Source organism: Rhea pennata, chromosome Z (genome assembly GCF_028389875.1).
Source record: "Rhea pennata isolate bPtePen1 chromosome Z, bPtePen1.pri, whole genome shotgun sequence".
Taxonomy (NCBI): domain Eukaryota; kingdom Metazoa; phylum Chordata; class Aves; order Rheiformes; family Rheidae; genus Rhea; species Rhea pennata.
The window spans coordinates 21275188-21290188 of record NC_084702.1 but is presented as its reverse complement, the minus strand read 5'-3'; the positions used below and the strand labels follow the sequence as shown (position 1 = coordinate 21290188).

At 39.9% G+C, this 15001-nt stretch overlaps 1 protein-coding gene and 1 long non-coding RNA gene across 4 annotated transcripts in view; one reads left to right on the top strand and one right to left on the bottom strand.

The window, feature by feature from the left end:
* Positions 1-310: 310 nt before the first annotated feature.
* Positions 311-8880, bottom strand: LOC134153895 (uncharacterized). The gene is made up of 2 exons (XR_009961272.1): positions 8758-8880; positions 311-515 (listed from the first exon to the last, which is right to left on the bottom strand). It is a non-coding gene; the product is annotated as an uncharacterized LOC134153895 (long non-coding RNA).
* Positions 8881-9051: 171 nt separating this feature from the next.
* The window catches only part of BNC2 (basonuclin zinc finger protein 2), a 352528-nt gene continuing 346578 nt past the window's right edge, over positions 9052-15001 (top strand). For all 3 annotated transcript variants that reach the window (XM_062599499.1, XM_062599497.1, XM_062599498.1), the window contains exon 1: positions 9052-9192. In XM_062599499.1, coding sequence (XP_062455483.1) covers positions 9190-9192 — 3 coding nt within the window. In that variant the 5' untranslated portion in view covers positions 9052-9189. The remainder of the gene's footprint in view (positions 9193-15001) is intronic.

Below are 15001 nucleotides of genomic sequence, written 5' to 3'. Positions count from 1 at the left end.
GCAAGCTTTGAAGATGTTTTTCAGAGCAGGGCAGTGTTTTTATTATGTGGCTTCTATTTTTTGGAGCAACTACTGTTATGTGGTTTTGAAGCTGCTGAATACTACAACACTGTAAATGATGGTGTTCAGATTGTAAGAGCAATCATTCTATTCTTTCAGACTGCAACCAACTTTGTTTACTTATGTAAATCAAATAAACATCTTTTGTGTGTACACAGTGGTGGTTAACAGAAGTTGTAGGGCAGAGGATAAAAGCACGCGCAAGGTTTTAGATGCACCAAGAAATCAGAAATAAAGGGTTCAATTAAAGTTTTGACCACATACAGCATAATTTTATGAAGGGAAAAATCAGTGTTTACAGACTCACTGCCATAGTCCAAGAACAGCCAGCCTTATGGGGACAGTATGTCACAGTCATGTTTCTTGCAGTCCTTCAAGTAACTTCCTTCATGACTTCCTTACAGTTTTTCCTTTGTTCTTGACATACACAGCTCTGCTTAGTTGAGAGAAGTTTTCTGTTACAAGACAAATAGGGTGGATTATAGAAGAGTTTCTCTAATTTAAGTATATTTGTAAATTAACTTTCATATTTGTAAATTAACTTTCATAGCAGAGTCACATTTTCTATCCTTGTAGTCATATATAATGAAAGACTCTCTTGCCCTACGTAACTGAAGCTCATTAACTGTAAGAGTTAGGAATGCTGATCCATGTTTGAATTTTGAAATGATTCTAAAATATTTTGAACATTTAAAAATTAGCCAACGGTTCACTATTTCCTTTTTTCTCCCCATCCATCCATACACACGTGGAACAAATTCCTTTTCTTCAGAGGGAGAGAGAGAGAGTGAGGGAGCGTGTGTTTGTGTCTGTGTGTCTGTGTCTAATTGTGAGGTCAATTTAGTATTTTAATTCAGAAAATATAACTAGAACATCTACAAGCTTGGACAGATTGGTTCAAGACCAGTCCACACCCTTTGGATTTGAATTCACATGAATTAAAAGTGGTACAGCCAAAGAAGAGAAAGAGAATTCAGAGTTCTATCTGGGCAGTATCGTCAATTCCAAATGTTATTTGACTTATGATCCAGAGACAGAAGTAAGTGGAGGAAAAAGACCTTTAAAAAGAAAATTGGATTTTGGACATAGTATTTGCATCTCCTACTTTCTCCATTTTTTCAGATTTTAATCAATGCCTAGAACAAAGTCTTCACCTGGTTTTTCAAATGCCCACAAGTGCAACATGTGAAAGAAAAATAAATACTAGTGTATATCCAAAGTAAAGTATTGGTATTAAATAGCAGTAAGAGTTCCTACCTAGATCTTTGGATGTGAAGTTTAGAATTAGGCTGAAGCTCAAACAAGACTGACTAAGTACCTGTAGTTAGAGAATCTTCTGCTAGGAGAGGCCAAAATCTAAAAGTGGGTCTCTTCCTTCTTTGGAAGAAAGGTAAGGGTCAGGCTGCCAACTCTTCTGCCTTCTCTTCTCTCTCTTGACACAAACATCAAATGGTATTTTAATGTTTGAAGCAATGATAAAAGAAATAGCACATACATGAAAAAAGTTATAATGTATGATGAATCATTATGCGAGACTTTAAAGTCAGTTTTAATGTTCTGTACTGTATTCAGCTTAGGTTGCAACATCCATCCTAAGCCCTTTAAGTAAGGCGTAAATAGTGCAAAAAGAATTCTGCTAAAAATAGTGAAGTCTTAGCAGTCTTTCAAGACTGGACATGATAGTATTGGTGATTTGCCATGCAGTATTACATTTGACGCTCATTTTGTTTCTCTTAAGATACTGACCCACCCATCAGTATTAGCTATGACTGGGACATTTTATTTATTAGACTCATTTATGAAAGCAAGCTTAGTGCACAAAAGTTCATTGTAAGATACCATCATAAAAAAAGTAAAATCCCATTAACAATTCAAGTTCCAGACTAAAGCAATTAAACTGGATATGGAAAAAAGATGAGGCCATAATGCAAACAACTAACTCTTCAAGGCAATCATTTTTGACTGGAGCAATATGAAAACAAATGGCAGTGTGCTAAGACAACTGAAAAATACTGAGACTTACTGGGGTAAAACACTATGAAATGTTACAGGGGATAATCTGTAACACATTCCAGAATGCATGTACAACACTACAGATGGTCTCTGACTAGCTAAAGCTATAGAAAAAAATCTGACAGAAACTGGAACTGAGCTCAGGGGAAGGAGAAACTTTAATCTAGAAAGGTCTTGAATGTCAAAGGGTCTAATCTTGTTGGAGAAAAGATGACCAGTGAACTAGCAAATCATCCAAAATAAATGTTTTGACTTTCTTTACTACCTTGAGTAGGTAGCTGAAACTTCTTGCACCTTAATTCCTTCAGCTATAAAGTGAGTTTGAAAGTTTTAGTTCTTTGCTTACGTTTAGAATTTTCCATATCCCTTACAGAAGTTGCTACAGAACTACATAGGTAACATTCGTTGCCAATGTTTTTTTATAAATATAGTCTTTAAAGTACTGGAAGTATGCTTGTGTTTGAGAATCTCTGTTGATGCGTCTGGGAAAGTCTGAGGTGAATCACACTGTGCAGTAGCAACCTCTAAAAACAAATTAAGAGAGATTAGCTATATTGGATATTTTACAATAAAAAAAAAAAAAAAAAAAAAAAAAAAAAAAAAAAGGATGCATATGCTGCACACAATCTTTTTCCATCTCTAAAAGATACATTATGTCTGGAGGAATCAAGCAGGAATGCAGTATTAGAAATACTCAGAATCAGTTTCAGTATTTTAGTGCAAAAAGCAAAGGAAACATAAATAGCTCTGAAATGCATTTCCTGAATGATGAGAATATTTTTTGACTCAGGTGGCATACTCAATTATCTGCTGTAGTATCTGACATAGTTTCACTTTTCTGTAAGTTTGTTAACAAAAAAATGGATTTGCAAAGTTGAATTTTCAGAAGTTAAGAAATGTTATCATTAAGACTGCCTATACAACATTAATTCATCCCTTTCATGTGATGAGTACCCAGTTTCTGAAATGTTATGATCACACACTGTTTTCTCACTGCAAGATCCTTCCTTATCCAGTACACAGAACGGGTGATGTTCTCTAAATGAAAACGAGTGTCTGTGTAATGAATGAGGCTTCTGCTTAATCTGTTGCAGAAGTTTGGAGGTGTGTGGTGAATGACACAGGAAGAGAAAGATAGATGCACAGTTAAAGCAGCTGAAACAGATGAGTGCTACCCTGAATAATCAGATCCTACACATCTCTGAGCTACTTTGTGACCCTGGGCAGCTCACTTTAAATAAAAACTTTACATTTGGTCACTAGTTTTTCAATTTTTGCCTCTGGTCCTCTTGGTCCCCAGCTAAGTTTGAAGAACTCCCTCAAAATAGTACAAAGTTCAAGCTTGACACCCTGGCTACCTCAGGCCAAATGTCAAGCTCCTGCTTTAAAACACTACGAAATTATAGTTTCCTGGGAAAAGAATTAGACCTTTTTAAAAACAAATGCAAGAGAATTCTTTTCTAGTGTAATTCTTAGAAATGGTCGAAGCATCTCCCAGAATGTCAGGATCTAACTAATAGTACTAAAAAATCAAATAAAAACATAAAAATTTGGCTAGACATAGCTGAAAAGAGGAAATGGTAACAAATTCTATCAGGCAGCATGGGCCTAACTTTTGTGTAGGCCATGCTATAAGAGAAGCTACCCATTCTGGAGTAATGCTCGGCATAGGAATACTGTCCTGAATGTATGCCATAGCCCTATTTCTGAACAAAATAACCAGACTAAGAGTTCATAATGGTACCGGTCTAATTGTTCATGGTTACTATTGTAAGGAATTGGATTGTTTTCCTTTTTAAAAAGTTGCTGATTACAGAAAATAAAAGGTTGTATATATCCAGGACTAGGAATAATTTTTCTGCTGGAGATTTTTTTGAATGGAAAACTGGTTTTTCATATCTATACATTTCAATTATTATCCATCTTTAGATGTCTTCCTTCTCATTTCCTGACCAATCAAAAATGGAAGATTTCAATTTTGACATGTTCCTAGAGTTACTCACAGGGTGTTGGTGACCTGTAACTCACCCCTGCTCTGTTGGTTGAGCACATCATTTGGACTACATCTCCAGGATTGCTGCTTAGTCAGAAGATTCACATTAACCACAAACTCCTTCAATAAGAAGATCAAGATGGCAGAGAAATACCATAGTCTAGAGACTTCACAATTTAGATGACTTGTACTTCCATCCCCTCAAACTGCAGTTCCTACCCAGACTGTATCTCAAAATTACAATGTATCAGTGCTCCAATCTGTAGAACCAAAACTAAAGTGGAAAAAAATGTTTTTTACAACCAATGGTTTTATACTAATAAATCTCAGACTAACAACTACTTAAAAATATGAGTACTTCAAAAAATTAAGAATATAGCTATCTAACTTTCGTAAGTAAATTTAAGGGGCTGTGGGCCCCTAGATGTCTAGAAGACAGGGAACAGCCGCTGAGAAGATACTATTAGCCATTACTTAACTGTATTTATACCCATAAGAATAGAATTAACTGTGGACCTGAAGGAAGTAGCTAGAATGGTATCTTCCCCATCACAAATGTGTAGTTTTAGGTTGAAAATTTCATTCTGGTTTTGACCTAGACTGGGATATCTTGAGATGGCCCAGCTAGGAAAGACAGGGAAGAGAGATGAATATCCACAGTCAAGTGAACAAATAGTGGGCAGGATTTAGCAAGCAAATGGTGGACGGTGATGTGAAAAATAGAGACCTCAAAATCTATCAACAAAACAAGGTAAATGTTTTGTACACTGCAGATGTACACACAAAAATAAAGAGGTTTCAAGAGCAGTATTATGGAGGAAGCTCTTAGACTTCTGGGAAATCAGGACTAGGCACCTTTCTGAAGTGCCTGTATACTAACACATGCAGCATGGGAAATGGGAGAAATCAGAGATCTGTGTGCAACTGCAAGGCTATGATCCTTTAAGTTGTTACAAGTGGTTTTGAGGGAAAGCTACAGTGAAGAAATAGAGTGTTTGGGACAGATATTCCTATCTGTGAAACTGAAATTTTAAGATTCTCCTTCCTTCGCTAACACGTCATTAATCCAAAAAGTAAGGACAAGCTTAGGCTTTGATTCTACTCTCTGAATCTTTACATAACATCTCCAAAATTTAGGATAATTACACACACTGAGAAGTCATGAGACAGTCCTGTGACACAACACAGATCTTTACAATCTCTGTGTTTTGAGATGCTCCTTGATCTAGAAGTAAAAATATTTTGTCATTTCCTGCAGTATATATGACGCATGTTGAACTCAGAGAGAGCACTGCAATACAAAAGAAAAAAAAAACCCTTTGCAAGTAGATGGCATAGCATTTTAATTAGGGCCCTGTTTTCCTAGGAATATGTGACTGTAAAATGTATCTCAGAATATGCCACATGGCAATTTTGAAAGTAAGAACTGAAAGTGAATTTAAAACATTGTTGTCTATGTGAATGAAAGTATGATTCTGAAAGATGCAGACTTTCTGAACAGTTTGGTTCTTGTTCAGTCTGAAGTCTAATGATGATGTATATTAAAATGTCACCAGTTAGCTATTTCGCTGCTGATCTTTTAAGCAAAAATGTCTTATTACACAATGTTTATCCTGTAATCCCATTCTGCCAACCCAAGTATCAGAACTCCCAGCAGCCGACTTGCCTGCAGCTATTTTACCTCCTCAGCAGCTTTCAAGATGCTGTAATATACTGTCGATACAAAAGCCACTGGCTTATTGACAGGTGGAGAAAAAAAAGGGAGATTTAAAAAAAGCTGCATTAAATTTCAAGCAAAGTAACAAAGGAATTACTTACTACATGAGGTATTACTAGATTTCACATACAATGCCTTGTAATCTTTAAAAATAAAATAACTGGAAGCTATTATTTTGTTACACTTAGAAGCTGCTTTATCTGAAACAGCGGATCAGAGTTTAGATAGAATTTTTTAGTGTGTGATCTAAGTTATTTTCACTGTCATCTACTGGTTTAATGAATACAGGCATACCTCCTACAAATGCAAAGCCTCGGTGAAATGAAATTCACTTTTTCAAAGTGTTAAGGAAAATTGGTTGAAGTGTAGTTGTATGACTGCCTGCCTGCTGTAAGCCTTTGCCTTCACAAGGCTGTAACTCTTCATAGCCTTGATTCACTTCTGTGAGAAAAAGCATAGCAAAAAATAGCCTGATAATGTATATGGAATATCTGTATTGTAGAAGGTGACCATGACTCTTGTGAGCTGAAGTTAGTCCATTTTATTTGCAATATGAATCAAGCTATTTTGGAACCTCCTCCATGTAAAGACACATGCATATGAACTTGTCAAGACTTTAGCCACTAGGGGGCTGTGTGAACACAATTTTTTGGCAGGTTCTTGGCCCTTCATTGGTTCAAAAGGGCAAATGTGTTTTCATGTAAAATAAAATGTGACTCTGAAATAATTAACTAGGTTTTCCTTATCTCTACTCTCTGATAGAAAATGTATCAGATCATGGCTTAATTAGTCCTGTGAAAATTTAGAACGACCCTAAATTACTCAAAATCTTATTTGGTCGTGGTTCTGTTGTATAAAAAACGCAAAATCCTTTTGAATCATTCTCAGAGTCTGAAACATGCTTCTACAGCTCAAGGATCAAAACTAATCCTGATGAAGTGTGGGCTCTGCAAATCCTGTTCATAAGCTGATCTGTGTTATGCCTAATGACGGTAGCTGACTAATACCTAGAAAACAAAACGAAATTTCCATGGAAAAACAGATAACCTTCAGATATAGCTCACATATTTTCACAGTTTCTGTGAAAGCCTGATTTTGGCTATAAAAATGACCAGTTACCCTTCTCTCTTCTGACAGGCATAGGAGATGTACAAATAATAGAGACAGCAAAAAGAAAACCTGGCAGAAAACCTGGCAAATTGGTAATTCACAGGGACATGCCATCCATTATATCAAGACTTTGTAATGATTTTGATCCAGAGCAGATCCAGGCAAAAGCAAAAGCCCCGAATACCTGTCCTGTTTCGTATACCTGACGCATCTCCACCTGCTCTCCGTTTTTATTAAGTGCCTGCCAGGTGCCCAGTGTGTCCAGTTACAGTAACAGAGGGCAGGAGACAAAACATCTCAAATAGCTAACATTTGTATTTTAAGTCGTTCGAACACAAGGCTGTGCTTTCTTTTGGGGAAGTTCTCTTACTGTGCTCTTTTTAAAGACCCCTTCCTTATCTCACCGTAGGCACGCAAATAAATAACCGGAGAAAAGGGAACAACTTCGCGGTCTCCACCTCAGTGCGTTCACAAGCACAAGGACGCACGGGCTGGCGACGCAGGCCTTTGCCGCACGTGGTGTCGGCCACCTTCGCAAGCGGCACAGGGCGGCGGCAGGGGAGAACGCTTTAAACCGGCTCTCACGCGGCCCACGGCAACGCTTCGCCGGCCAGGGCCCACGCGAGGGCCGGCGAGGAGGGGGCCGCCGGTGGGCGCCGCTTGTCCCGCGGGGAGGCGGCCCGCGTACGACGTTGGCGAGCGCGAGGCGGTAAATAACGGCAACGCCCGTCCACGCGCGCGCCCGCGCGCCCTGCCCGGCCGCCAGGCAGCGCCCCGCGGCGGGCGGCACGCGCGAGGCGCTGCCCTGCCCGCCCCTCCCCCCTGCCCGCCGCCTCCCCCTGAGGGGGCGCGCGCGCGCAGCGGCGGCGGCCGTTGTGGTGTCTGCGCGCCCAGCGCCGCGGCCCCTGCGCTTCCCCGGCGTCGCCGGGGCAGGGTTTCGCTCGGCTTGGCTCCGTGTCACACACAGATGTGACTCTTGTCTGTTCCCTGCAAACGTACAACCGTGACGGCTCACCTCCTCCACCCCCCTTCCCCTCCTCCACCACCCCCCCGACAAAAAAAAAAAAAAAAAAAAAACTTTGACAAAAATTTCCTCAGATCCCACACCGAGCAGCCGCCGCCGCAGCAGAGCCCCGGGAGCTGATGGAGCAATGGGTGGGGAGCGGGAATCCGGCACCACAAGCAAAAACTTTGCAGCCGCCTAACTTTTCGCTTCCCTTCTAACGCTTTTCCCTCAGGCTCTCCCCTCTCTCCCTGCTGCTCCCCCCCGCCCCGGGTTACGTTTGATTTTCCGCCGTGTCTCTCCCCTCTCTGCCCTCCCTCCACCCCGCTCCTTGCCTCCTTCTCCCTCGCTCGCTCCAGCGGCGCCTGGAGCTGATAAGGAAGAAGCGAAGCAGCAGGAGAGCCGGCTGCCGCTGCGCGGCGAGGAGGGACCGCGGAGCGGAGCGGGAAGGGGGACGGAAAGGGGAAGGGGAAAGCGCGGCAGCGAGGGACGGCAGCCCCGCACGGCGCCCTCGGCCGCGCTCACCGCGAAGTTGGCGGCGGCCGCCGGCCGTTTTTGACAGCTGGGCGCAGGCGGCCTCTGCCGGATCCCCGCGCCCGGCACCAGAAAGTTTGCGGGCTGGGGGGGACGGAGCGGAGGGCGGCTGGTTTTTCACCCCCCACCACCTCTTCCCCATCACTTTTTTTTTTCCCCTTCCTTTTTTTTTCCCTCCCCCCTCCCTGCCTCTCTCGCCCGACAGCAATAAAAAGCGGCGCGGGGTTACGGGGAAGCGGCGCTGCCCTTTCGGACCCGCTTGCAGCCTCCCCCCGCCGCCTCCCCTTCCCCTTCCCCAACCAAACAACCCAACAACAGCAGACCAACCTGTGGAGGCTCTGACCCGAACCTGGGTCCCTCCTCCCATCACTTCCAGCTCTCCGCTGAAAGCTCTTTCTCTTTCTTTCTCTCGGCTGCTCGGGCTGAACTTTGGGGCTGAAGTTTTGGAAGAGGCTGAGAGGAGAGAGGGGCGGGGAGGGGGGGCTCGGGCTGCTGCTGCTGCAGTGTTATTTTTGAAGTCTCTCTTAGTTTTTTTTTTTTTTTTCCAAGTCACCTGAAGGTGCCAGAGTGAGGAAAAGAGAGAGGAAAGTGGGGAGGAAGAAGGGGGGGGGGAGAGAAAGAGAGAGAGAGAGAGAGACGGAGAGAGAGGAGGAAGGAGAGAGAGGCGCTGAGAGCCCAGAGGCAAAAGGAAGGGTGCAGGCACTGCCGCTGAGAGGAGATCGAGAGACAGGGGGTGCACTTGACAACCAGCATGCAGAGATGGTAAGAAGTTTCCAGCAGCCTTTCGTGTTTTCCTTCTAGCCTTTACTTGGGTTTGATTTGATTAATAAATTGTGCAGTAACACAAGCAGCCCTGCTCGCTTATCCGGTGTGTTTCAGCCGTCAAATAAACAAGCAGCCGGGCAAGGAGAAGGAGGAGGATAATAAATAAATAAATCAATTCTGTGCTGTTTGGATTGGGGAAAAGAGAAAAAAAAATATGACGGAGAGGCTGTGCTAAACTTTCATCGAGTTTGGGGGGTTGAAATGGGATGGCCACATGCGTTTTACCGCCTCCTTCCCTCCACTAAAGATGAGGAGCTAGTTTTTAAAATGTGTGTGTGTGTGGAGGGAGGGCGAGAGGAGGTGGAGTGGGGTTGAGCTGGACATAACGGTGGTCTGATCTGTTTTTGGACACCACCTTCTGCTCGGAAATAAGTAAGGTTTGCGCACAATGTAAAGGTAACCTTTGAGAGTGGGGGAAGGAGCTGTGTGTTTGCGTGTGGAACAGCGCCTGAGGCAGCGAGACCGACGTGTAAATCCACCTTCCCTCAGTCACTCTTTGCTTTTTCTCCTGCATGTGCTTGCAGTCCGCACCTCTCCCATCAGCGGTTGTTAGCAGGGCGCTGACCGTAAAAGGGACGGAGGGAATCCCCCCCCCCCCCCCAAAAAAAAAAAAAAAAAAAAAACTTTAAGCAAGTTTTTGCTGGATATTTCGTGTGCTGCACAAATGCACGTCTCCTTTACAACCGGATTTTTGCAAAGCAAGCTTAGGGATTTCACGATCTCTTAATTTGAAAATTAGAAAACGAAGTGACTGAGGACCTCATTTGGCTGAAGTCTTGTCTGGGCTTTGATGTGAAGATAGGTTGAACAGCTGTAAAGAGTAAGCACGTTTATAGAGCCATGACTGCACCTACATGCTTAACTCTAGCTGCTCATATTAACAACGATACTAAGCTCAGTTAGTGATGAACAGTAATCAGACCATATTCAATGAAGTGGTATATTTTGAATTGCTGTTTGACCACTGCCTTGCTTTCAGTCTGCTTTTGTCACCTCATTTCAGGATTGTGATACATTTGTCTCATGTGCCATGCAGATCCGTATGTGTGCACGCACACACACATGTATATGCATATATATGTGTGTGCGTGTGTGTGTATTGCACACAAACCATAGATAGAGTGTATGTCTGTGTGTGAATAAAAGGAGAGCTTGAGATGGAAGGCTGGTATTTTTCCCTCCTTTCCCTAACATGACATGTCTTGTTTCAGTGATCAAAGCCGCAGTTGGAGTGTAGGAGATGCAACTGTCAAATGTAGGCAACAATAAAAAAAAAAAAAAAAAAAAAAAAAAAAAAAAAAAAAAGAGGGTTGGGAGGGGGAAAAAGCAGCATGTGCCCAAGACTGTGGTTACAGTAACGCTGACAGAAATTAAAGTGGTTTTGAAAGCAGCATGCGATTTATGATGGTTCCCATTTACCCTAGAGTCAAGCTGTTGTAAAATTGATGCACAAAAGACATCATGCAATAATCCGGTGTACCCAGGATTAAAGTGGCAATGAGTGTCTTTTTTGTGTTGCGTCTGGCTGACAGTTAAAATGGTTTGAAGCTATTTTTAAGTAAGAAGTCAAAGCAGGGTATTACACATTTCTTTTCTTAACCTGTATGTTAGCTGTGCATAGCAGTTGTTGAAATGTTTTTAGATAAGAGTGGGCTTTTATTTCTTATTACATTATCTTCCATCTCCCCTCTGTATTATCACCCTTTTCTATAGACAGGAATTACTTTTAAAACCAGGTAGCGTTTTTGTCACAGTTTCAAAGTGCAACTGCTCACACAGTTTAATTATTGAGTTCATTTCAGACAGTAATATTTAATAAGCCTGATCAGCAGATCTGCACAAGAATACCAAGTTCCTGTAAAAGTATGTGGAACTTTCCTTGCCCTTAAAAATTGCAGGAATTTTTAATCTGAAATTTAATGGGGCATATGAGCTCTCTGATACACTAGTTTCATTTTAAGCTGTCCAGTATTAACGAACCATCTAGTTGCATGTATGTTCTGCTTTAAATTCCTAAAGCGCGTGAAATTTAAAATTCGCTTACTAAATATTTCAAAAGATCCATCTGTACCTGATCCAGATGGAGAAAAATATAAATGTAAACTGTACGCTAATTTGTTACGAGCGAAGTTGTAAACTCCTTTTAAGACTTGAGACATGAAAGCGTTCCATAAGCACACTTCTTACACAGAGAGTCTTACTTTGTAAAAATGTAATACTGTAACATTTTAGGGGAAAAAAAATGTATCAGATACATGTTTTTATTCACATTGAATTTTAATTCTTGAGGTATATATGAAAGACAGATCTGCAATAACATTAAACAAAGTAAAGGAACAGACAAAAGCAGAGATGACTATTACTTTATTAAAATGTAAGTGTTACAGTTTGAATTTTCTAGTGAGTTTTTGAGTTCAGTGCTTTACATAACATTTTGTCCTAATCTTGCTTGCTGTCAGAGATGTTTCATGGTTGTGCAACTGCTGCAGTCAAGAATGCCAATTTGCATTCCAGGAGTGTCATTTGATTACTTTTATCTGCACAGCTCCAAGACCAGCCCAGACCTCTCATTTCATCTTGCCATGTCACGAGTCAATGCTGTGTCGTCTTTTCAAAAATCTGCCTGATTTAGACAAGAAAGAAAAGTACTTTCATGTTGCAGCCGCAGTCCCTTGCTAACTTGTCAGCAGCAGGATATGATTCACTTGGGCCCAGAAGAATGGTACAGAGATGAGGGTTAGGCGGTTCAATAAGCCCATGGACAGGTAGTGTGTGACGTCCCAAGAGAGCTTAAGTTAATGAAGAACAGGTCTGCTTAGTTCTTCACACTCTGACCTGGTGCTGTCCCCACAGTTTTCTCATTTGATCTTTCCCAGCAAATTGATCTTTTCTAGTATTTTTTTGCCTTCCAAGTTAGTCCTTGTGGGACTGAAATTAGCAGAGCAACTTAAGTTGGATAATACAGCTGTTCAGAAAAGAAGAAATTGGACACTAGCTCATAAAGGGGGGGAGGGGAAAGTAAGCTATTCTCACTGTCGTTAACGTTTTTTTCTCTTTCAGTTTTTTTTAAGAAAACTTCAGAATAGCCATATTACTTTGGGAGTCTACTTACTTACTTTATAATTTGTCTGGATGGTCCATTGCACACTGTATTAAATGTATATCCTTTAAATAAAACAAACATCCTGGCAGTGTAGAGTGCAGGTTTGCTTTGGTATTTGTCAGTTGAACTTGCTTGTTAGAAATGATTTGCTAGTCTGTAATGAGGCTTTTACAGTTGTCGTAAGACATTTTAAATATCAATTGCACACGCCAACTACATTATTTATAGCCTGCTAAATAACTGTAATTCCATAGTATCCAATACTGAAATGCAGAGGAGATTAAACAATAAAAGCCATTACAAATGGTATGTGTAAATATTATGGTAGGTGAAAATACAGTCAGCAAATTACCACTGGCATTACTAGTTTTCTGGAATACTGGTGTACACAAACAAATTGGTTTTCGAACTAAGATGCACTGTTTTTGAAATCTGGGTTCTAAATGGCGTTATGGTATTACCTATCATTCTTTCTTTTATTTTGCACGTTGTAATTGAAAAGCAGAATGTATGTGTGTGTGTGCATGCGCGTGTGTGTTTAAATACAGAGATGGCTTGCTTGTCAAACAATGTAAGATTTCAAGCTAGATTTTTGTAAATAAAGTGCAAGTTGGAAATGATTAAGAGGGTCTTTAGTTTGCTGCACAATAATAAGCAATATTTAACTTTATGTATTTCATAGCAGATGTTTTCACATATTACCCATGTCCTTGCAAGTTGTAGAATTCAAAACACTGTTGAATGAAAACAGGAACACTTATTATGTAAGAAAAATACTGCTCTCATTCTCTCTCAGTATTGCTTTTGAAAATGAGAAGGAGCTGTAAAGGATCATTGGTCATCTAGCTCTGCAGAGCTAGAGGGAGCTTCATGATTTTATTAGATATGCCTAAGGTAAAAAGAGGGGAAAATATTTTGAATAAGGGAATGGTGATTACTAACTTCTTTTCAGAGCCAAAGATTTAGCATTTAGGCTTTAAGATGGTTTATTTTATGTTAGATGTTCATATATATAAATGGGATTTGCAGCTGACTACAGCTCTCAGCAATTTCAAACAAAGCAAAAATGCCCAACAACAAAGTAATTACATTAAAACAACTTCAGCTAAAATGTTTCAAAATTGAGTAGGTTTTATATATAAAAAAATATTTTTTTCTCCTCAAGATGGGAGTTTCTGTTAAAGTCCTGTCTCCTTTTGCAGACTGGACACTATCACCAGAAGTCTAAGCCATTTTTTTACTGAGTAATTTTTAGTGAAAGATTTCTGATTTTTAGTCTGTGGGTTGGCATAGTTCTTTTGACTTAATGAACACTATTAATATGTGTTAGGAAGAAATTGTTCATGCTTGGAAATACAAAAAGCTCCATGTAAAATGTGAAACACAAATAGAATATATCTGTCATTTTGGAAATACAGATTACTTTCTAATCTGTTCAGGAATTCTTGTTTCATTTAGAGAAATAGCGTTTAACATGGTTTAATAAAAAGCTTTTGATTAAACCTCATATTCTGTGTCGGTTTCATCCCACCTAATTTCTGGCATGTTTGTTCTAAAAATGCATTCATCATAATTGCTGCTTAATAGTTATATGGTAGGTTTTACAAGCATTACTTTGGACAAACTTATTTACCATTTAAGTAAATGATATAATCCAGCGAGATAAACTGCCAGATTTGTCTCCTTTTTATCTCTTGCACAGTAGCTCTCATTATGTTCCTTGCTAGTAAAAGCCTTTATTTGTTGATTATTAGAATCTTAGTATACTCAGGAGTTGTGCTGTAATTTAATGCAGTTGTTCAAAGAGGTTCTCTCATTTTAGAATCTTTTCATAGTACTCTCACCACATGTTATAAATATGTATATTTATACTCTAGGTACCGAGGAAGACAAATACTTTTTTCTTATTTCAGGTAAATCAAAGTTGTTGAGGGAGGATTCTTTTCATCTGTCAAATCTATTTCAGTACTTCTCTGTTGGAATACTTTAAGTAACAAACCACAAATTCAGGTAACTTAATCAGATTTGTTTCTGATTTGTTACTTTAGAAAGGTCCTTTTTTTTTTTTTTTTTTTTTTTTTGGCATGTTCAAAATCTTTTCATGGAGTTAGAATGTTCTACTATATACTTAAATCAGTTTCATTAGAGAATAATAAAAAGATAGAGATGTTCTAAAGTAAGTCATTGCAGTTATTTTTTAATTATTAAAACCAGAATGTCTATAATGTTGATTCATAAATCATGAGAAAAAAGAAATCCAAATACTGTAACTAACCATTTAAAAGTTTTTAAGTCACTATGATCTGATGCACTGTCTGGAAGTTTAACTATGTTTTCGCAAAGTATTACAATTGCTTAGGTCTATAGTTATGCTGCATATAAAACGTAAGATACTAGGCCTGTTAGAATTCGTTGGCTATGGGGAAAGTTTCAGACAGCATACAACGAATATTGTGAACAGTTGCCAGCTGTAAATGAAACTGAGTGTATGTACAACACCCGTCATACTGTCAGGAATCATACTGAATTAGTGTTGCAGCTTTATCATATTTGTCAAATATGTATTAGTCTGAAACTTGTGATTTGTATTTTCAGTCAGTGCTTTATAATGTTTTAATGTTCAGTACAAAGATGTAACAGCAA